The 21,845-nt window shown below is 46.9% G+C and overlaps 1 protein-coding gene across 6 annotated transcripts in view; it reads left to right on the forward strand.

Moving 5' to 3' along the window:
* Nucleotides 1-21,308, forward strand: part of PROSER2 (proline and serine rich 2) — a 45,153-nt gene extending 23,845 nt beyond the window's left edge. For 5 of the 6 annotated variants that reach the window (XM_042991036.1, XM_042991033.1, XM_042991035.1 and 2 more), the window contains 2 exons: nt 16,001-16,253; nt 18,291-21,308. In XM_042991036.1, the coding sequence (XP_042846970.1) occupies nt 16,001-16,253; nt 18,291-19,324 (1,287 nt within the window). In that variant the 3' untranslated portion in view covers nt 19,325-21,308. Of the gene's footprint in view, nt 1-7,749; nt 7,877-15,800; nt 16,254-18,290 lie in introns of those variants that run through there. The other variant, XM_042991038.1, reaches the window with a different exon arrangement.
* Nucleotides 21,309-21,845: the final 537 nt, after the last annotated feature.

A 21,845-nucleotide genomic window follows, 5' to 3' on the forward strand; every position in this document is an offset into this window, starting at 1 on the left:
TGGCTCAGGTCATGATCTCACAGCTTGTGGGTTCAAGCCCCACATCGGGCTCTATGCTGACAGTTCAGAGCCTGAAGCCTACCTCTGCTTCTGTGTCTCTCTCTCGCTCTGCCCCTAGCCCACTCGCATTCTGTCTCTGTCTCTCTCAAAAATAAATAAACATCAAAAAAAAAAAAAAAGAAATATCATTAGATTCAAAAGGTGAATCTTACATTTATAAGTATCAGGAGGTCAAGGTGATAGCTCTGCCAACATAGGTCAGGTCAACATAGCTCTGCCACAAGGTGGGGGAAGTGAGGACAACATTAACTACCTCTAATAAAGATTTATGAGCTGTCAGCATTGGCCTGCAAGGTTTTATGGTGAGGTTGAATAGGCATCAGCAGGACATTCTCCAGTATACTTATAATTTCTCTCAAAAAAAAAAATCCTTATGCATGTTCAAAGTTACTTTCTTTTTTACTAACCAGTCTGTATCCTAAAAATCAGCTCAGGATAGTAATAAACACAAGGGCATTAGAGACAAGCCCAAGTTCACATTCAACTTTGTCTCCTTTGTAACCTGGGATAAGTTATTCAGTGAATTTGTCCATTAGTTACTTTCTTCATTAGTTAAAAAGAAGGTGATGGGACAATAATTCTTTCCAAGGGACACCGTAAGGACGAACTGGCCAGCACGTAATCGGGCTTACTAACACCAGCCTCTTTGGCAGGCGCCCTTGTAGCTTCCAGGCTGCATGTGATTCCGCTTCATCCTGCTGCCTCTTGTTGGATTTGGTATCTCTGTCTCATTAGTAGTCTTCAGATTTTTTTCTTTGGGATGAGACTAAAGGGAAAACACCCCTTCCCCCAGCATCTCGCAAAGTTCCTAATTCTGGCAGTCTCCCCCTGGGGCATCGCTTTGAACTGAATTTAAAGAATGCCCGCCCTCCACAGTTCTTTTCAATCTGGTAATGTCCTAAAGCAGCACGGTGATGTGTCTGACGCATCTCTGCTCCCCCCAGTGCCCGTCACTATACCTAGTGGAGGATAATTGTGGGCACGGCGTGATAGGTTCTACTTTCAGGAAGTGCACAATTAAATTATATTCTTGGGTGCCTGGGTGGCTCAGTCAGTTAAGCGTTGGACTCTTGGTTTCGGCTCAGGTCATGATCTCATGGTTTGTGAATTCAAGCCCTACATCGGGCTCTGTGCTGACAGCAGGAAGCCTGCTTGGGATTCTCTCTCTCTCTCTCTCTCTCTCTCTCTCTCTCTCTCTCTCTCTTTCTCTCTCTGCCCCTCCCCTGCTCTCTCTCACTCCCTCTCAAAATAAACTTAAAAAAATTAAATTGGGGCACCTGGGTGGCTCAGTCAGTTAAGCCTCTGACTCTTGGTTTCAGCTCAGGTCATGATCTCATGGTTTGTGAGTTCGAGCCCCGCATTGGGCTCTGTGCTGACAGCTCAGGGCCTGGAGCCTGCTTCAGATTCTGTGTCTCCCTGTCTCTCTGCCTTCCCCCACTTGTGCTGTGTGTGTGTGTGTCTCTCTCTCTCTCAAAACTAAACATTAAAAAAATCAAATTCTCATGATATGGGCGTGACCACATAGCTCTGCCACATACCCCACTTGACTACCCATTTCTGCCTGTTGGTGGACACGTCCCAGTCCTGTTTCAGTGCCTTCTGTGTGGACCCCTGCCTGTTTTCAAGCACTTTCCCTTGTGGGAGATCATCGAGCCAACAGTAGTTGTCCTCCGTTGTTACCTCACATTTGTGCATTTGCCTTAGAACCAGCACCCTGAAAATTTTTTTTCAATTTTTAGGCATTTCTTTTTTTTTTTTTTTTCATTTTTTAATGTTTGTTTATATTTGAGAGAGACAGAGTGTGAGCAGTGGAGGGGCAGAGAAAGAGGGAGATGCAGAATCTGAAGCAGGCTCCAGGCTCGGAGCTGTCAGCACAGAGCCCAACGTGGGGCTTGAACCCACGAACTGTGAGATCATGACCTGAGCCGAAGTCGGACACTTAACTGACTTAGCCACCCAGGCGCCCCTCATTTTTTTTTTTTTAAAGCGAGAGCATGAGCAGGGGAGAGGGGCAGAGGGAGAGGGAGAGAATCTCAAGCAGGCTTCACACTGTCAGCACAGAGCCTGACATGGGACTCACTCCCACGACCCTGGGATCATGACCTGAGCTGAAATCAAGAGTTGGATGCTCAGCCAACTGAGCCACCCAGGCACCCTGGCATTTCACTTTAAATGGAACTGAAGTTTTCTAAACAACTGTGCAGCACTTGACTTTCACACAAAAGCAATATATTAGCAGCCAGCCCCTTTCACCAGAACCAGCTACACTATTAAAAAATTTGTGAACTTTTGGGGAGTCTAAATGTGGAAAGGAGCTATATGTGTTTATTCTAAGTCATCAGGTCAAAAAGACCTTAAAATGCTCATCTTTTTTAGAATGAGAATCAACCATGGTAGTTTCTCTGCTTGCTTAATCCCTGACCTCAAAAAGACTAGTAAGGACAGTGCTTTTAAGCCTCTAAGTTGTATGGTGTTAAATGCGCCTCTTGGAGGGCTCTTTAAATAAGAGATAACCTAGTTCCGATTTATAGAAGCATTTCTTTTGTAAGCAAGGATTATTTTTGAAAGAAGATAAAACATTAATGCCTGATGTTAGAGTATCCTAAAGTTTTCACACACTAGCTGAGGGGTTGCCTGGGGTATAACAGATCTCTACCCTTTAGAAACTTTCCTTCTGAGCCAGTGCAAGCTAGAAATTAAAGTAGCTGCTTAAATAGGATTGTTGTGGCTCCCCACACGGCCACCGCCATGACCAGGGCCATTCCAAGAAGGCAAAGGATGTGGTCTTTATCATCAAAGGGCTAGTTGTATTTGTATGTGTATTTTGTTTTTCTTGTAAGGAATTCTTCCTCTGAATGCTTTATTTAATGGAAGGCATAGCTAGAACAAGAACAAATTGGCCAAATCCTGAAATACTTGAGTAAGAGGCAATCTTTCAAATGTGTTTCTGTTTTGTTTTTTCCTTTGAAACTTCAGGATGGCCTCAGTGCAACACAAGGCAGCGCGTCTTTGCAAAGTTAAGTAAGGCGGTTCTGGAACTTGCTACCTCGGTAGGTGATACAGATCCAGAATAAAAATTTCAAGAAGAATTTGGAGACGTTCAGCAATGATGGCTGTTTAAGGGGACAGAGGAAGCTTTGGGTGTAGGGTTCCCCTTACCTTACGGGGTTAACCCGTCGGGCTGGCTTACCCCGTCGGGCTGGCTTCTGGAGCATATGTCTCACAAAACTGCCCTGGGTGCCAGGGACAGAGGCTGCTTCCTGCTGCTGTGCTTGGGTGCCCCTTCTGTATGTGGTCCTGTAGCCGGCGGGCCTCCTGGAGCTCTCTCTAGGACAGAAGGTGACTGGCTGGTTGAACAGAGTGGGAAACTCTTAATACCCACAGCTCTTAAGAGACTTTTTAATGCACATATTTCTTTGACGGCGGGCTGGAAACATCTCGAATTCCCAAGCATACCCCTTGTTCATTTTTATCTCCACCTTGGGCAAAAACAGTGATCCCGATTCATTCCTGGGTTTGTTTGGAGATTTACTACTCAGTGAACTGTCCGGAAACCCTCCCTTCTCCCTGAGCTAACACATGTTGTGGCCCTAGAGTCACATAACAAGTCTGTGATCAGACAGCATTTGCCAGCTCCTGATTACGCCCTTCCTTCTCCAAAAGCCTTTGATGCCTTTTGGCCTCACCCGATCTTCATGGAATAAGAAGGTAGAGCAGTGAACACTGTCTGCGTGGCTGGGACGGGTGAAGACAGGGTCAAGCACAGCGACTGGACACAGCAGGGGCTGGATGATTTCAAGGAGAGGAAACAACAGAGGATAGAAAGGAGAGGCAGACTGGTCAGCAGTAACCCCATCTTCCTTGCCATTCTGGATCCTTAGCCTCGCTGAGCCCACAACTTGCTGGTCGAAGCATCCATTTTACGACAAAGCTTGCATAGCTTTTATAAAAGTTAAATTCAGTAAACGTTTAATAAATGGCTGCTGCGTACAGGAGCACAGCGCGGTTGAGGAGTACGACACGGTTTTCATCTTTTCGGAAACTCGCAATTCAGCGGCAAGTGTGAAGTCCTGGGACAGCGTGACAGGTTTCAGAAGGGATCTGGGAGGGCACAGGATACCAGGCACGCGAGGCGGGTCCGTCCTATTGGAACTTCTTTATAATACTGCCTCTTGAAGGAAGCTTAAGGCCGCCAGGGAGCCCAGCTGTAATCCTTCGAAGCCATGGTTCTTTAGATCTGTAATCAAAACCGTGCACACATCTCCTCCCGTGCTGGTTTGTTTGTGTCTCTTTCCGGCCAGAAGTACAGGCTTGAGTTAGCCCTGGTGCAGAATCACCAGGGTGCCTGGGTAGAGATAACCATAATTAAGCCCTTAGACTGGACTGCGGGGAACGCCAGGGCACTTATGGTCTTTCTTAGGAGATTGCCAAGGTAAGCACGGCGTTTAAAGCCATGTCGGGAAGGCCACAGAGGCTGATTTCTCTGTGCTGCTCTCTGCCCCTGTTCTGCCTCAGCTGTGGGACGGTGGGGGGGGGGGGGGGCAGGAGGGGATGTCTCTCATCAGCTTAGATTATTAAATCAGCAAAGCCTGACTCAAGCATCTGGAAGGTCATTTTTGGTGTGTGTAAAAAGAAAATGTGAACATCACTTCACACTCAGCCAAAACAACTACTCTAGGCTGCCCACCTAAGAGACTGGCCGTGAAGAGATCTTGGTTCACTTCAAGAATATTTTTAGCCATCGTAATCTTGTCCATGACTTTCTTTTTGTCTAGAATAGAGTTCTACTACTTCTTTTTTCTCCCTCATGAGGAGTTACCACAATTGTCTCAGTCTGCAGTAGTCAAGCCACATTTCTTTGTTTAAAAGAAAAAAGCCTCAGAACTTAATTAATTCAGTAGTGTTGTAGGCAGGCGTTATTTTAGAAGGAGTAGGGCTCCTCAACTTTCTTGTTCAGCCAAACAGAGGGTTTTTTTTTTTTCCGCTCCACTCTCCCCGCAGAATGAAACTTCTGTCCCAAATCGGCACTCCCATAGGTGTATCGAGGATTGTTGACTTTTGGAACTGTTGGTAACTTTCGTTATAAAAGCCCGCCATCCATGGCACCTGGCTGGCTCAGTTGGTAGAACATTTGACTCTTGATTTCGGGGTTGTAAGTTCAAGCCCCAGGTGGGGTGTAGAGATTAAAATAAGATCTTTAATAAGATCTTCAAAGTCTCTCATCCAGCTTATCTGGATGTTCCTCTCAGAGCTCCGCTGGGACTAGGCAGAACTTTCTCCTGTCTTCTTCATGTAGGAGGGTACAGACGTCAGCAACACCAGGACTTTGCCTTTCTCACAGGAGACACATAGCACGCGTGGCAATTACTTAAGTAGATTTAGCGTTTTGAATTTTCTGGTTTGAATATAGTAGAGATTATTTGTTCATGACCATAATATACATATTAGGGGAGAAAAGTATATACTCTCACGTTCTTGAAGCAAAGCAGTGTTTCCCCGAGAGGCTGACAGACATTGCCTGATGCCAACATGGCAGGGTCGAATGGGCGAGGTATGGTTCTCTACATAGTTCTTACAGGTCTGGAGATTTGTAGCCCAAATTGGCCACAATTTGGCTGATAGAAAAGAAACTTAAAAAAATGTTCTGCTGCGAGCCCACTTCCTTCCAAACACTAGCACAAACTGGAGTTTTCTTCAGGTCGTTTCTTCCAGAGAAAGCTGCTGTTTTCGTTTGTCCTCACTTCCTATCTTAGTTCTTTGGTGCTGAGTTAGCAAATGCCGCTTTCCAAAAGCACCAGGGACCCCCACTGCTGGGCCTCTGGCTTTCCTCCCTCCTCCACATGAGCCACCAGCCCCCGGCCTTGCTTGCTGCTGCTGTTGTTTTTCAGTATGTGACAGCTGTACTGAGGTGTCATTCATATACCACACGGTTCACCCATTCAAAGTATGCTAGTCAGTGGTTTTTAGTAGATTCACAGAGTTGTACAACCACCATCACAATCACATTTAAAACATTTTCATCACCGGGGCATTCTGGGTGGCTCAGTCGGCTGAGCGTCCGACTTCAGCTCGGGTCATGATCTCGAGGTTCACGGGTTCGAGCCCCGCGTCGGGCTTTGCGCTGACAGCGCAGAGCCTGCTTCAGATTCTCTGTCTCCCTCTCTCTCTGCCCCTCCCCCACTCACATTCTTTCTCTTTCTCTCTCTCAAAAATAATTAAACATTAAAAAAATTATTTTAACGTTTCCATCACCCCCAAAGATACCCCGTGCCCTTTAGCTGTCACTCCGTGTTTCCCTCCAGTTCCCTCTCACCTACTTCCTGGCTCTACACACTTGCCTGTTCCCACCTCTGTGCGCTCCACGCATTGCCTCTTCCTCAAGGCCTGTCTCCCTCTCTCACATCCCTGCCTGGGGGATGGGCAGCGCCAGCATCTCGCGGGGGGGGGGGGGGGGGGGGGAGGGGAACAGGAGGAACAGACGGGGCATGTGCCCCTTTCCTGGCCCTGAAGACCCTGTTCCCCTGCCCTTGGCACTGGGCTCTTCTCTGTTTCTGCCTTCTCCTCCCTTCCCAGGTGTAGGCAGAGGCCCGGTTCATGTGGAGGGCAGCTTCTTATCTGGGGAATCAGGCAGCAGACTGAGCCCACAGCTTTTTTGGGGGGGCCGTGCCCCACAGGTCAGCGCTCAAGGCCAGCCTGAGCACAGAGAAGGCGTGTGGGCACACACGCCAGGCTCACGGCCTGTACCAGCCTCTAGCCCCAGGGAGAGACCCCAGATGGGGTGAGGATGCAAGAATCTGAGTTTTTGAGGACCCCGGCCTCTGAGCTTGGATAAGTATGTCATTAGAAACAGAAATGAGGTGAACAAAGCAAAAAGCAAGAATAGACTAATTCTAGTCTCTGTCACGCCATGGAGTAGTTAGCAGCTGTATGACCCTCGGAGTCATTTCATTGCCTCTGAACCTGGCGTCACATCTTCCAGTGAAGGAGCTGGACTGATTGATCGGTGTGTTGTGTCTTTCGTCCTGTGGGTCCTGGAATCTGTCTCAGAACACAAAATGGTTGCGTGGGGCCTGCCCTTTCTAAGTCCATTTTCTTTTCTTTTTTTTTAAATAATATATTTTTAAATGTTTGTTTATTTTCAGAGAGAGAGAGCACGAGTGCCCACAGGTGGGGAGGGGCAGAGAGAGAGAGAGAGAGAATCCCCAGAGGCCTCCGCACTGTCAAGTGCAGACTCAGTGTTGACACAGGGCTCCATCCCACGAGCCGTGGGATCATGACCTGAGCTGAAATCAAGAGTCGGACACTTAACTGACTGAGCCACCCAGGCACTCCCTAAGCCTGTTTTCCAAATGAAATCTTACGTTGGGACTTCTTGCTTTGATGTTGGATTAGATCTGCGGGGGTTTTATGCTCTGTTCGTATTTTCGCCCCTCACTTGGTGTCAGAAGTCGGCATGTGTCTTAAGCTGAAGGGCTGGTACAGGCCAGTTGCCCGTTAAATTTTACTGTCTGTACACCTAACCAAAGTAGATTCTCTAAGAAACTTGTGCATAGCCCTATCGAAACGCTGAATTGGGGAAGGCAAAGTAGGAGGAAGAGGGTAGAGAGCATTAATATATTTCCTCAGACATCTTATTTGATTATGGTTGTTACCACTATCACATCATCCTAACCACCCATGATGGTTGTAATTATTAATTACAGGGGCCTCTGTTATGCCAAGAGCACTAGTGATTTTAGACTTGCAAGGTTTTTCTGTTCCATCACTGTGCTAAACTACTCCGCCTGGAGAGGAGACACATTTGACATGTCTTACGGTGAGTCTGGGGAAGCAGGAGAGTTAGGAGGCTGAGTGCTGAATGCATAGGGGACAGGGTGGTCTGGCAAGATGGAGGTATGTGGGGGAAAGGGGAGGCAGGAATGCCCTACACCATACACTGTGACCCTGCAGATGATCCCACCAGTGTTCAAGAAATTCTAGAAAAATCACAAAATGAACGGTGTCGCTGGATTTCGGAGGAAGCTTTCCTGTTCTGGTCGGCAGAGGGACAAAGCAGACAGACATGGCGAGGAGGCAGCTGACGTTTTGGTCACAGTGACGAGACAGCCTGTAAGCTCTGTGGGTGGTTCAGGGGTGCCTCCCACACAAGGCTCCTCTTTAAGGGTGAACACCCCAGTGGGGCTGCAGCCCTGGGTGAGGGACAGCTACGGGAGAGAAGCTAATAGGAGGTGCTGGTTCTCTGTTTTATTTCTCTCTTTTTTAAGTTTATTTATTATTTATTTTGAGAGGGGACGTGGAGAGGCAATGAGGGAGGGGAAGAGAGAGCACGTGAGTGGGGGAGGGGCAGAGGCGAGGGAGAGAGAGAATCCCAGTCAGGCTTCATGTTGTCAGCACAAAACCTGATGCGGCCTCCAACTCAGGAACCATGAGATCATGACCTGAGCCAAGTCAGACGCTTAACCAGCCGAGCCAACCAGGTGCCCCTGATTCTACACTTTAAATCTCTGTCACATCTCGTCTCCTCCTCTGTTCCCATCACCCCTGCTCTAGTTTAGGTGACCCTTGAAATCTCATCCAGGTTGCTTCCCACATTCGCTATTCCTCACACGATAGCCAACGTGACCTCTTTGGACACAGATATAACTGCCCCCCTGTGTTTGACTCTCACCCACTTCTTTCAGACTATTGGCAGATATCATTTCCTCACCAAAGTTTTCCAGATCAGACCCCTTTCCCAAAAGTGGGGATTGGTACCCATTTCCTTAACACCCTGTAGTCACCTCGTCAGAGCCATTTCTAGACTCTGAAGTAAATACCTGTTTTCCCATCTAAAGCCCTCTTTAGATGACCAACTAGACAGCAAGAACTTTATTTACGCTGTTGTATTTACATTGCTCGTGTTCAATAGATACTCAAATATTTGCATGTATGATTCAGTAGATGCTATGGAGTAGGCTGGAAGTGTGGTCACATTTAAATCGGACCATAAAGGATAGGTAAGAGGTGGCTATGCAGGGACAGGCACTGATGATGTGAACACAGGCACAGGAGATGTCAGGTGGTTTGATCTGATTAGAGTACAGAGCAAGAGTTGGCAAACTACAGCCTATGGACCAAATCTAGGCCCCTACCTGTGGTTTTTTGTTGTTGTTGTTTATATATTTTTGAGAGAGAGCAGACAGAGCATGAGCAGGGAGGGCCAGAGATAGAGGGAGACATAGAAACCAAAGCAGGCTCCAGGCTCTGAGCCATCAGCACAGAGCCTGACATGGGGCTCGAACCCACAAACCGCGAGATCATTGACCCAAGCTGAAATTGGACATTCAACTGACTGAGCCACCCAGGCACCCCTGGACCCTCACTGCCTTTGTAAAGATTTATTGTAACAAAGCTAGACCCGTTCGTTAACATACTGTACATTCACACTACATGGGCAGAGTTGAGTAGTTGCCATGGTAAAGCCTGCAGAACCTAAAATATTTACTCCCTGTCCCCTTACGGAGGAAGTTACCACCCCTGCAGTAGAGGAGAAAGGGGAGAGCAGTAAAGATGAAATGTGAAAAGTAGGTAGGGCTGGATCCTGGAATTCTCAGAATAAAGTGTAAATTCCTTAGTCACATGTTCTGTAGATGACCATATTGGGTTTTTTAAAACCTATTTCTCTTGCCCTTGGTCCAGTGCTCAATAGAAAATAGTCAGGAACGCTTTATGCCCATTTTCCCTCACAGTACCTTGCCCCTCTTCTAATGCCTTTCACACTGATCCTGTTTTTACAGGGAGTGTTGAAGTTTTCAGGGACTGTACACTGCTAGGTATGCAGACTGATAAAATTACACGGATCTAGTTAATATGAACCTGCTCTTATTTCAGCTAGAAAAAAATATTCTTAAACTCAGTCTTTCCTCCCCACCCCACCCCCAAAACATCTCAGGAAAGGTGGAGCAAAAAGATAAGCTAAGAACTAAAATTAAAATCCTAGGGCACATTGTTCCAAAAGTTGACATTTAAAAAATTTTTTTTAATGTTTATTATTTAATTTTTGAAAGAGAGACAGAATGAGAGCAGGGGAGGGGCAGAGAGAAAGAGGGAGACACAGAATCCGAAGCAAACTCCAGGCTCTGAACTGTCAGCACAGAGCCCAAGGTGGGGCTCAAACCCACACACTGCAAGACCATCACCTGAACCGAAGTCAGACGTTCAACCGACTGAGCCACACAGGTGCTTGTAAAACTTGACATTTTAAAAAGATATATACAAAACTTGATGGCAAAAAGAGGAAAATTCCAGGCCAGTCTGTCTTGTGAACAGAGATGCAGAAAGTCTAAACAAAATATTAGCAAATCAAATTCAGTGATGTATAAAAAAGATAGCATCACAACCAGATTGGTCGTGTTCCAAGAATGCAAGGTTGGTTTAATATTTGAAAATCAATCATTGCAATTCAGCTCTTGGACAGAATAAAGGAGAAAAGGGATATGATTGTCTCTCCTCAGCCTCCTCGGCCACATCATCCTTTATGTGGGGAGTTGTCCTATGGGATGTGGAACACCGCTCCTGGCCTCCACCCCCTAGATGCCAGCGGTGCCCACCCATCTGCGACAACCAGAAGTGTTTCCAGGCACTGCCGAATGCCCTGTGAAGGGGAACCTCTCCACCTGCTGAGAACCACTATAATACATAAAAAGAGATTTGACAAAATCCAAAACCCACTCATTATCTTAAAAGCAAACACACTTTGGGCGCCTGGGTGGCTCAGTTGGTTGAGCGTCCGACTTCGGCTCAGGTCACGATCTCACAGTTTGTGAGATCGAGCTCCATGTCGGGCTCTGTGCTGACAGCTCGGAGCCTGGAGCCTGCTTCAGATTCTGTGTCTCCTCTCTCTCTCTGCCCCACCCCCGCTCACGCTTTGTCTCACTCTGTTTCTCAAAAATAAATAAATGTAAAAAAAAAATGTTTAAACAGACAAACAAACACACTTGGGGGCACCTGGGTGGCTCGGGCTGGAAACTGCAAGACATTCTCAAGAGAAGTCACAGAACCCAATCAGTGCCTACCCAACATTAGCACGTCAGTATTTCCCAGAGTGTATGTTAACACAGAGACTGGAGGCCCTTAATGTTTCTGATGCAGCAGATCTAAGGTGGGGCCCAAGCATTTGTAGTTCTAGGTGCTGTGGCTGCTGGTCGAAAGGCCACAGTGTGAGAGCCACTAATCTGAGTAAGTGAGGGCGTGTACCATATTAGAGGAGTCAGAACGTTGGAAAATTCAGTTCTCCTCCACTTGAGGAACTTCTGTGTAGTCCCCGTCAAAGTCCCAGCAGAGGGTGTGTGTGTGTGTGTGTGTGTGTGTGTGTGTGTGTGTGTGTGTAGCTGGGTGTCTGGAAACTGACAAGCTGATACTAAAATTTACATGGAAGTAAAAAGGGTCGAAAGAGCTATCACAGACTTAAAGACGAACAGCAGAACCGGAGGGCTTTAAACTACCAGATCTGGAGACTTGTAATAATTAAAACAATGTTTTAGGGGTTCCTCGGTGGCTCAGTCAGTTAAGCAACAGACTTGGGCTCAGGTCATGATCTCACATTTGTGAGTTCAAGCCCCACGTTCGGCTCTCTGCTGTCAATGCAGAGCCTGCTTCAGATCTTTGTCTCCCTCTCTTTCTGCCCCTCCCCTGCTCTTGGGTACACGTTTATTTTTCTCTCTCAAAAGTAAACATTTTAAAAAAAGAAACACTGTATTAGTGGTATATGAGTAGACAAGTAGACAAACAGATAAGAGAATTCATAAACAGACAGACACGTACACGGTCATTTGACTTACAACCAAGGGAATATGCAGTGTTCAGGGATAGTATTTTCAAGGTCCGGTGCTGGACAATTGGATGTCAACTTAGAAAACAATGAGGGGCACCTGGGTGGCTCAGTCTGTTAAGCATCTGACCCTTGATTTCCATTCTGGTCATGATCTCGTGGTTGTGAGTTCGAGCCCCGTGGCAGGCTGTGCACTGACAGTTTGGAGCCTGCTTGGGATTCTCTCTCCCCCTCTCTCCTGCTTGCCTGCTATCTCTCTCTCTCCAAAATAAATAAATAAACATTAAAAAAAGAAAGAAGACAATGACTCTTGACCTCACGCCATACAGAAAAGTTCATTCCAGATTAATTGTCGCACTGAATATGGAAAGTTAAAAGTAATGCTTCTAGAATAAAACAGGTGAGTATCTCCATGACCATGGAGTTGGTAGTGGTTTCCTAAATAGGACACAAAAAACTCTAACCATGAAACTTTATTCTACATTAAAATTAAGGACTAGCCATCACAAGATTCCCATTAAGAGAGAGAAAAGGGAAGCTAGTGAGTAGTGGCCGATACTTGCAATAAATATTTCCAGTAAAAGATTTCTCTCTAGTATGTATAGTCCTGTATTTTTAAAAAGACAACTGGATAGAAAAATAGGCAAAAGATTTGAACAGGCACTTTGTATGAGGATCTCCAAATGGCTAGTTAAGTATCATGGGGAAAAAACATGGCCCAACACTGTTCATCTTCTTGGGAATGGACCGGACATCAGAATGAGACTCGCGTATGCCAGCTGCATGGGGAGAACAAGCAGGCATGCCCATGGGAATCACACTGGGACAGGCATTTGGGAGAACTGTTTGTACCTACCATAATGGACACATATCTGTGACCCAGCACTTGTATATAGGTTTATATCTGGTGGATGTGTATTGCTTATTCTCCCGAGCCGCATTCTGCTCTGTCTCCTGACCCAACCCATGCTGTGGATCTCTCTCCAGAGACTTTCCATTCTGTCTGCCCACCGAACCCGGGTGCAGACAGGTGCCTTTCCCTGAATCCTCCGGCCTTGAGGATCAAGCTAATACAGTCAAGCCCAGTGGAGACATTTGCATGTATTCTTGGGTTAATTATACCAAAAACAAATGGATGCCTTAAACGAAAGAACGGTCTCTAAATCTGTGGAGCCAGCAGGCTCTGGGATGGTCTGGGAGTCAGGTGCTTTGGGCGGGCTGGCGCGCATTTGCGTAACCTCTCAGATCCCAGTGTGAAAAGCATTCCCCTGCACCGCCTGGGTCAGCTCTTAACTGAGTTTGCTTCCACACCTTTTCTGTTGTTTTATCAAAGTTCACACTCATAGAGGGTCAAGTAGCTTCAAAGTGTTATGAAAAGCACCCCTCCCCCAACTTCCTACTCACTAGAGGACACGACTTTTAACTCCTACCCATTTGTTATTTGCTTTCTAATTGACATTTTACTCTATATCCTCCCAGTATTTTATGTATGTGGGTATATATTAAGTATGCACATACTTGAGAGACAACTCTTACTTTCCATCTGCATTTTTCTCACTTAGCATTACATTGTTCGGAAAACACCATTTAAGATTCCTGTGTAATATTCTGTCTGTGAATGTGCCTTGATTTGTTTAACCATACCCTTATTGTTGGACATTTTTTTTAATGTTTATTTATTTTGAGAGAGAGCGAGGGAGTAAAGGAGATGCAGAGAGAGGGAGAGAGAGAATCCCAAGCAGGCTCCATACTGTTAGCACAGAGCCTGATGCAGGGCTCGATCTCACAACCACAAGATCATGACCAGAGCAGAAATCAAAGAGTCAGATGCTTAACCAACTGAGCCACCCAGGCACCCCTGGACATTTTTGTTCTCTCGCTACTGTGAACATGAATATAATTAATATATATGCGTGTGTGTGTGTGTGTGTGTGCATGTAGGTGTGTGTATGTGTGCACGTTACTCTAGGTAAATGGGTTCATAGATATGTGATTTTTCTCATAACCATAGTTTTCTATGGTTAATAACCTTTCGGGTTTTATTTGCTTGCTTTGTGCTCTCAGCCCTCTGGCTTGCTGTGTGTGCATCAGACTGGTTGTTGTCTGCACAGCTGACGTCCCGGGGATGTCAGTTGAGTCCCGAGATCCCCTTTGGCTTTCTCTCATCCTCCCCTGGTCCTGTGTTGTTTCTTGGTTTACTCCCTCATCTAGGGGAAAACCACATTCCCCTACCACCCTGCAGAAGCTTTCTGAGAAAGGCATATGTGGGGGATGCACTGTGTAGACCTCACGTATCTTAAAACATCTTTATTCTACCATAACCTTAATTTGGTTAGGGGTAGAATTCTAGTTCTCCATTCACTCCGAATCTTAAAGGAATCATGACACTATCTTCTGGCTTCCTGCTGAGAAGTCTGTTGCTGTTCTGATTCCTGGTCTTTTGTTTTTTGACCTGTTTTTTCTCTCTGGGGAGCTTTCACGATCTTGCCCTTGCCCTCCGGTGTCGTCGGTGTCCTGAGATTTCACAGGGAGGTCCCTCAGCCCGCATAGGTCTGTTTCATTCTTGTTCATTAGATTTTCTGACGGCCCCTTTACATTCGGAAACTCAGGTCTCTCAGCCCAGGGGCCTCTCCTTATTTTACTTATTTATTTTGATTACTTTCTTCCCCTCTACTTTTCTGATTTATCTTTCTGGAGCTCTCATTATTTCAGATGTTGGCCTTCCCATACTTATCCTCTGATTTTCTTATCTTCCTTATTTTAAAACAAATTTTGACTATTTGTTTTACTTTACTAGTGTCTCCACTTTACCTTGTAGGCTTTTATTTCGTTTTTCAGTCCTGTGGTCCGAGTGTTAATTTCGAAGAGCTGTGTTTTTGTCTTGTGGGTTTTTTTTTTTAAATAAGATCATATTCTTGATGGATTCAGTATCTCCACAACTCCCTGAGGATATGAATGGTAATCTTGTTGAAATTGTCATCATTCTGCATAGTTTGTTTTTGTAAATTGCTTTCTTTTCCTTTTTGTCTGTTCGGCTGCATCTTTCATGGTGAGACTCCGTGATCCTTAGGCGTGTGCACGTGTTTAAGAGGAGAACGTTGAGAAGCTGGTCAGAAATCAGGGGGTTTGTTGACTGTCCTCTCCCCTGTAGGGGCATGTGGCTGAGCTGCTTCGTTGGGGAGCCCATGGCGTCGGCCCCTTTGGCCCTTGGATTCAGATACCTCAGGGAAGACTTCCAGACTTCAGTCCAGAGGGCATCAGGTTGGCTTCCTTTACTGCTCGTTTTCATTGTGGTCTCTCACTGTCAACTCTGCTTCAGATCCCTCTTTTACCTTCTTTTAAAAAACATCTAGTTTTCTGCCGGGATGACCTCATTCCTGCTGAACCACTTCTGCTCTTTATACAGAAGTGGCCCTTCCTCTTGGCCCTCTTGGCCCCGCTCCTCTTGGCCCCGCTCCCAGTACCCTCAGCACCTGCGAATGGGGGGGCAGCGAGGGGCTCCCTTGTACTCAGCAGGTGGGTCACCGGCTTCCCACAGCTGCTAAAAATCAGATTCCTTGGGTCTCCGGAGTCGGCTGCCTAACTTCCCACACTCTGTTACTGCTGTCTCTTTTCCTCTTCTTTTTTGTCTTTGTGATTGGTGCCTTCCAACAAAAATGAATCCCATTATTGTTTTCGTGAGGTTTCTGGAGGAGAGGAAGCTAAATATGTGCATTCGTGGCCATTGTCTTTATCCAAAGATGTCCCCCACTGCTATTGTGGGAAGACATCAGAGAGCAGGAAGTCGAGAACAGTGTTCCTTCCCAAGGAGGCTTGGAGAAGAATTCTTTTTCTGCCATTGACTCCCTAGGAGCCATAAGACTGGAGTTAATAATAGATTCTAAGACGCTTTACTTGCTACAGTTTCTTGGCAGCGTTCTTTTTCACGCAGGTACCACGGGGAGGACACAGGCACGGGTTTGTCAGTGGGGCCACCTGAATGGCAGATCCTCCCCGACGGGAACTTGTCAAGGGACGTGGATTCCACCCAGGGCTCTGCAAGAGATCCTGACTTTGTCATGGCTTCTCTCTTCAGCAAAACAACTGTTTGCTTTCTCCCTTCCGTTCCCAACCCCCACACCCGTTACACAGGATGATGAGAGCCTCAAGTACCTGACACATGAGGAAAAGGATGTCATCCTGTTTTTTGAAGAGACTATTGATTCCCTGGAAGATGATTGTGAGGAGCAAGTCCTGTGTGACAGCGGTGTGCACTCCCACTCTCCAGGGTCTCTGGACGAGAGCACTTCCAGTCACTCGGAGCCGGGAGATGTCATCGATTTAGTGCAGCCGGCACCTGAGGAGGGGGAACCCGAGTTCCTCCCGGCTGCGACTGAGACAGCAGGTGAGGAGCAAAGCCCAGTCCCCAGCCTCTGACTCGGTTCGTTAGTGTCATTCGGGACACTGTGGTCTTCCCGTGTGTGTGCCAGTGTGGACGCTGTGGGGGTTTTTGCAGGGTGGAGTTTGAGTATCCAACCAGTAGATGCTTTCGTAGCATATTAGGAGATAACACATGAAGGGAAAGTTCAAAGGAACTAGAATAAAGAATGAGACTGGCAGACCATACGAATCTATTTCATATACAGTAAAACCTTGGTTTGTGAGCATAATTCGTTCCAGAAACATGCTTGTAATCCAAAGCACTCGTATATCAAAGCGAATTTCAAGAACCATTGGCTCGGTTGTGATCATGTGATGTTCAGCATCACGTACTACTGATACCAGTCTTGCTCGTTTATTAAGTTAAAATTTATTGGAAACGTTTGCTTGTCTTGGGGCGCCTGGGTGGCTCAGTCGGTTAAGTGTCCAACTTCAGCTCAGGTCATGATCTCGTGGCTTTTGAGTCTGAGCCCCGTGTCAGGCTCTGTGCTGACAGATAGCTCAGAGCCTGGAGCCTGCTTCCAATTCTGTGTCTCCCTCTCTCTCTGCCCCATCCCTGCTTGCACTCTGTCTCTCAAAATGAATAAAATTTTTATTAATACTAAAAAAAAAAAAGAAACGTTTGCTCATCTTGTGGAATACTCGCAGAACATGTTACTTGCAACCCAAGGCTTTACTGTATAGTAAAAAGAAAGAAAGAAAATTGGAATTGACTTCCAGGTATAACAATTCATTCTACAAACAGAACATACAAGGTTCTGTTTATATATATATTTTTAGCCTGTGAGGTTTGATCTCAGATTTTGAACAATCTTATGCCCCCTCTTTCTATGGCATGACTTCCCAAGTTGGGAGTATTTGGGCTAAAAAGTTAGCTGGTTCAGGAAAACAGGAAAAGGGCAGCAAGAGTTTGGCTTAGTGTCTACTTTGCAGGTCTGTTGGATTCAGGGCAGCCTCAAAGGAGAGGCGTGCTTTTTGTCCTTTGAGTGCTGTGAGAAGAGCAAGGGGGTGGATGAGGTGGGATTGTCTTGCACTGTTTCTCCTGACTGGAAAAGATGTTGGAAATAAACATAGCAAGGGGATAAGGATTAGAAAGGAGGAGGGAAAAACAGAAGGGAAAGTATTTTGGCTCTTACTACAAAATACTGCCATTTGTCACAAGCGTCTAGAAATACTTTTTCTCCCTCTGTGTGCGTGTGTGTGCGCGTGAGGCTGTGCATTACACCGATTTCATAGACTGGGGTTCCAGACTCCAGATGAGGAGCTTAGTTTACAGCCGTGTCTTCAAAGAAGAGACTTAATTACAGATGTCCCGTTTTTATCACACGTCTTTGAAGTGTAGTTCCTAAAATGCATTTGCACCTGCTGGTCCTTTAAAAGTGCCAGATCATCTGCTTGTGCCAAGGAAAACACTTAATGGAGAGAAAGCCGCCTTGCCCATCAGTGTCTAACATGATACTTCCACAGCGGTTTTAAGTGCCTGCCCCAGCAGGCGTTGGGTGAGATTCTGAGGATACAGGGATAAAAATTAGACACGGCTTACAGTTTTGCAGTGGGAGACAGGTGCGTGATTGTAAGTGCAAATAGTATTGGGTGACCTGCGATCTGTATCTGTTTAGGCGGAGGAGGATGCCACCCGTCCGTCCCGTCTCCATTTTCCTTCGGTGACACCCCCTCCCAGGAGGGTTATCGTTCCCTCCTGTTTACTCGCCTCCTTAGAAGCCTGCCTGCGCGTGCGCGGTGTGCGTCCCAGGTCCCGAGCATTCAGACGCGAGTCTTTCACCATCACTGATCGTTTCCTTCTTGCCAAGTAGGGGGTGAGACTCACCCAGGACCTTCTCCTTCACTGTTCCAGGGAGTTTAGGTGACAGGAGGTGCTGCCGCTGACAATGGCATTATGTCCCCCTGGGGGGGGGGGGCTCTTAAATTCAGCAAGAAAGCAATGGGATGCATTTATTTTTACATAAGGTGGTAGCTTATGAAGATTCTGCCTCCTTTTCAGGGGCTGGCCCTGCCGGGAAGGAAGACAGTCCGGTCCTCGAATGCGGGAAACCAGAAGCCCAGGGTCGTCCATCACCAGACCCCGAGGCTCCAGAGGCCCCTCCGGTGCTGCCCTCCCAGCCGGTGGCCGCCCCGGCGACAGAGCCCCCCAGGAGAGAGCTGCCGGCCCCCGCTGCTCCCGCGGAGCACCCCAAACTGCCCCGCTCCGTTCCCACCCCCCTGGTTATCGCTCAGAAAATGTCCGAGAAGTTGGCGGGAAGTGAAACATTTTCACCGGCGTCCCCCACCGAGGAGGGCAGGCCCGGGGAGTGGAGGACGCTGCCCTCGGCGACCCCTCGGACGGGGGGCCGCCTCCCGTGGCACAGACACCCGGCGCAGCCGGCGCCCAAGGTTCACCGCTTCCCCAGCAACATCAGCGTGACCAACAGCGCGGGGAAGGAGTTCAACAAGACCATCTCCAGGGCGGCGGTCAGCGTGCAGGAGCGGAAGGCCCGGGTGTTGGCCAACATCAACGGGGTCTCTTTCCTGTCCCCGGGGGACCCCGAAGGCCGGGCCCCCGGGGGTGACCTCGCGGAGCAGGGGAGCAGCGGCTCTCCGGAGCAGGGGCCGCGTGGCCGGAGCGAGGCCGGCCCCGTCCACGAAGCCGTGTCCGTGCAGGCCGGCGGGCAGCCCGGCGCTCAGCGGTCCCGAGGCGTGCAGACGGAATGGTCCCCGCCGCTGGCCAACGGCTTCCAGAGCATCCACGACGTCCTGAAGAGCGAGCCCAGTGCCTTCGTCTCGACCGGAAAAACTGTCACCTTCCGTCCAGACCCGGCTCTCACCAGCAAACTCGCTCGCCAGAACGCCAGCAAGAGCTTTTACGAGCACCGGCAGCCGGACTGCGGCCAGGATGCTAGGAAGAGGTCAGGTTCACTGCCCAGGGCTGTGGGCTTCAGACCCCAGGGCATCACCGTCCAGTTCTCTGGCCGCGGTTCCACGGAGGAGGCCCGCCGGGAGGCCCTGCGGAAGCTCGGCCTCCTCAAGGAGAACTTGTGATGGAGAATGAGAGCGGGGCTGGGGAGGCTGGGTGGCCAGGGCACGGGGTGTGCACGTAAGGGGCGGAGCAACAGCCCCCGTGCTGTGCCCTGTGCAGGGAGACACGTGACAGGTGCCAGGACTCCGTGGTCTGGGCCGAGGGACTGGGGACAGTAAGTGCCACCCGGCTCTGTGGCCGCATCTGAGTAGGAATAGCCTTCTGTGAAAGACAGTCCGGCCCCATATCTTGTCTTCCTTTTTCCGGGGGCTCAGAGAATAACCGTTAACACCCGAAATGCCATCGTACCTTTTGAGGATTCAGAAGGAGGGGGATTGGGTCTGATTTGTTATTCTTCAGTCCCTAATGTTGACTTTTATCCCAAGGACATGACACGCAAGCCAGTTTAGGTCTCTTCCACTCAGTTATCTATGACAGGGATCTCCCCCTCCTTTTCTAAGAAAATAAAAACGAAATGCCTGTTTAATTTTCGTAATGTCTTCAAATACTTCTTTGGGTCTTCTGTTTGGTTCTGAAGGATAAAGGATGGTGTGTTAGCCCTAGACGTGCCTTTGTTTCTGGGTAGAATTTGGTTTGCCTGTTTTTTAATTGAAAATTGAAATGAAACCTTTAGAGTATGATTTACTATAATTTTGAGTTCTGGGAGTGGAATGGAAAAGGGTGGATTTGGAAAAGGTGGTAATTTTCAGAAAGCAAGTCTGATCAGACCGCGGGGGCCATGTCACTGGGGGATACGTGGGTGAGTGTGTATTGTGTATATATGTGTACATAATATGTGTTTATAGAAGCCTATGTGCGCGCACGCACACACACACACACACACACACACACACACACACATAGGTATCGTATGCACATTCATTAGTACACATACATAAACTTCTTAAAACCCTATCAAGTGACTACAGGATGCGAGACAGGCCTTCCCATTCCCTTGACAGATGCTGCTGTCCCAGCTGTGATGGGTGACATCGAGACTGGCACCTTGAAAAGGGCACATCTCCATAATCAAAGTGCTTTCTCCTCACCCATAAGTTGCTCTGTACACAAGAAGAATAATAGCCCAGGTAGGCTTCCAGATAAGCAGACAGTTCCTTCTTTAGAGAAGAACACTTTTAAGAGATGTATCACCAAATTTTAACCTGCTTTCAGCTTATCACCCAGTTTTAGTTGTGCATGTTCCAAGGCAGCTACCTAACAGACGGAAACAAAGAAATTCTTAAGACCCCTTCGTGTTCTGGGAGCAAGACCTTGGGATTAGTTTTCAAGGGGAAAAAGCAGCAAACTGATTTACACGATGTGAAAAGAACTGTATTCTCCCAGACTATGTTTTACAAGCTGAGTTGTAGCCACAAGCATTATTAAAACTATTTAAGGCTGGAGTCTTAAGCCTCTAAAAATAGACTGGGAAGGGCCACGCTTTTAAGTCACGCCCTTCTGTTATTCTGTCTCAGCCAGTGTCACAGAATCAGTTTCTTCCTGTTGAGTATTATTTCAATTCATACTTTTAAATGTGCTGTGAAGTGCGTCCTTTATAGTATTCGTATATAGTATGTATCTGCCTTATAGCAAGTTACATAAAATGATTGTCATTTTTTTCCTTAGAACTATAGTTTTTAGTGTCTCATCCGGCCCGTGTCCTCCTGAAATAATCTTATAGACTCTTGATGGATTTAATTTAAATAGGTGCTTTGATTTTTTTGGTTTTGAAAATAGTTTTTATTGTACTCCTATTTATGTTGGATTTGTTTGAAGAAGTCTTGAGGGATGTATTACCTTTTTACAAAGTGAGATGCCGTACATGGTGTTTCAAATTAGAGGGTCTTGATTATGGCTGACATTTTAAACATCCTTTAAATACGAGGATTATCTCTTTTAAGTTATCCTATGACTTCATTGTGATTAAGGTGAACTTGACTATACAGGAGTATATTTGTTCTCGTAATGACATTTTTGGAAAAATAAATGTAGAGATTTAAGTATAAACAGCTTTGTTTTTGCATTTTATACTTACACTCAGTTATTTTAAGTGGTTATAACCTTTCCTTCTATTTATTCATAATTATACTGGCTATTAATCTGGTCATTTCTTGGGCCCCGAACCCTAGTAATGAAAGCCATGTTTTGTATGAGGCTCAAATTACAGCTGCTGATGAACTAACTCCTGTATGTGTGCATATCACATTAACAAAAACATCTACTTTGCAAAGAGGCATTAGACATTCACAAGGGGTCATCTTCAAGGGAATTGTAAGGACCACATTTCAAAGCAAAATTGTAACGAAAAGAAAAGATGAATCTTAAGTGCCTAATTGTTTTCAAAGTGATACCTGTAAATCATTCTCCATTTATCTTAATACTTGAAATCAGGGGGAAGAAAATTTTTTGCTTTTAGGAGGGTATGTACACATGGCCAAACCAGAGTCTCACCTGCAAACAGTAATACTTAGCAGTTACCAGAGTGAAGCATCTGTCCCGGCCCCTCTCCTGCCCGCTCCGCTGGGTGACTTCTCTGTGCCTGCT

The sequence above is a fragment of the Panthera tigris genome, chromosome B4 (genome assembly GCF_018350195.1).
Source record: "Panthera tigris isolate Pti1 chromosome B4, P.tigris_Pti1_mat1.1, whole genome shotgun sequence".
Lineage (NCBI taxonomy): Eukaryota > Metazoa > Chordata > Mammalia > Carnivora > Felidae > Panthera > Panthera tigris.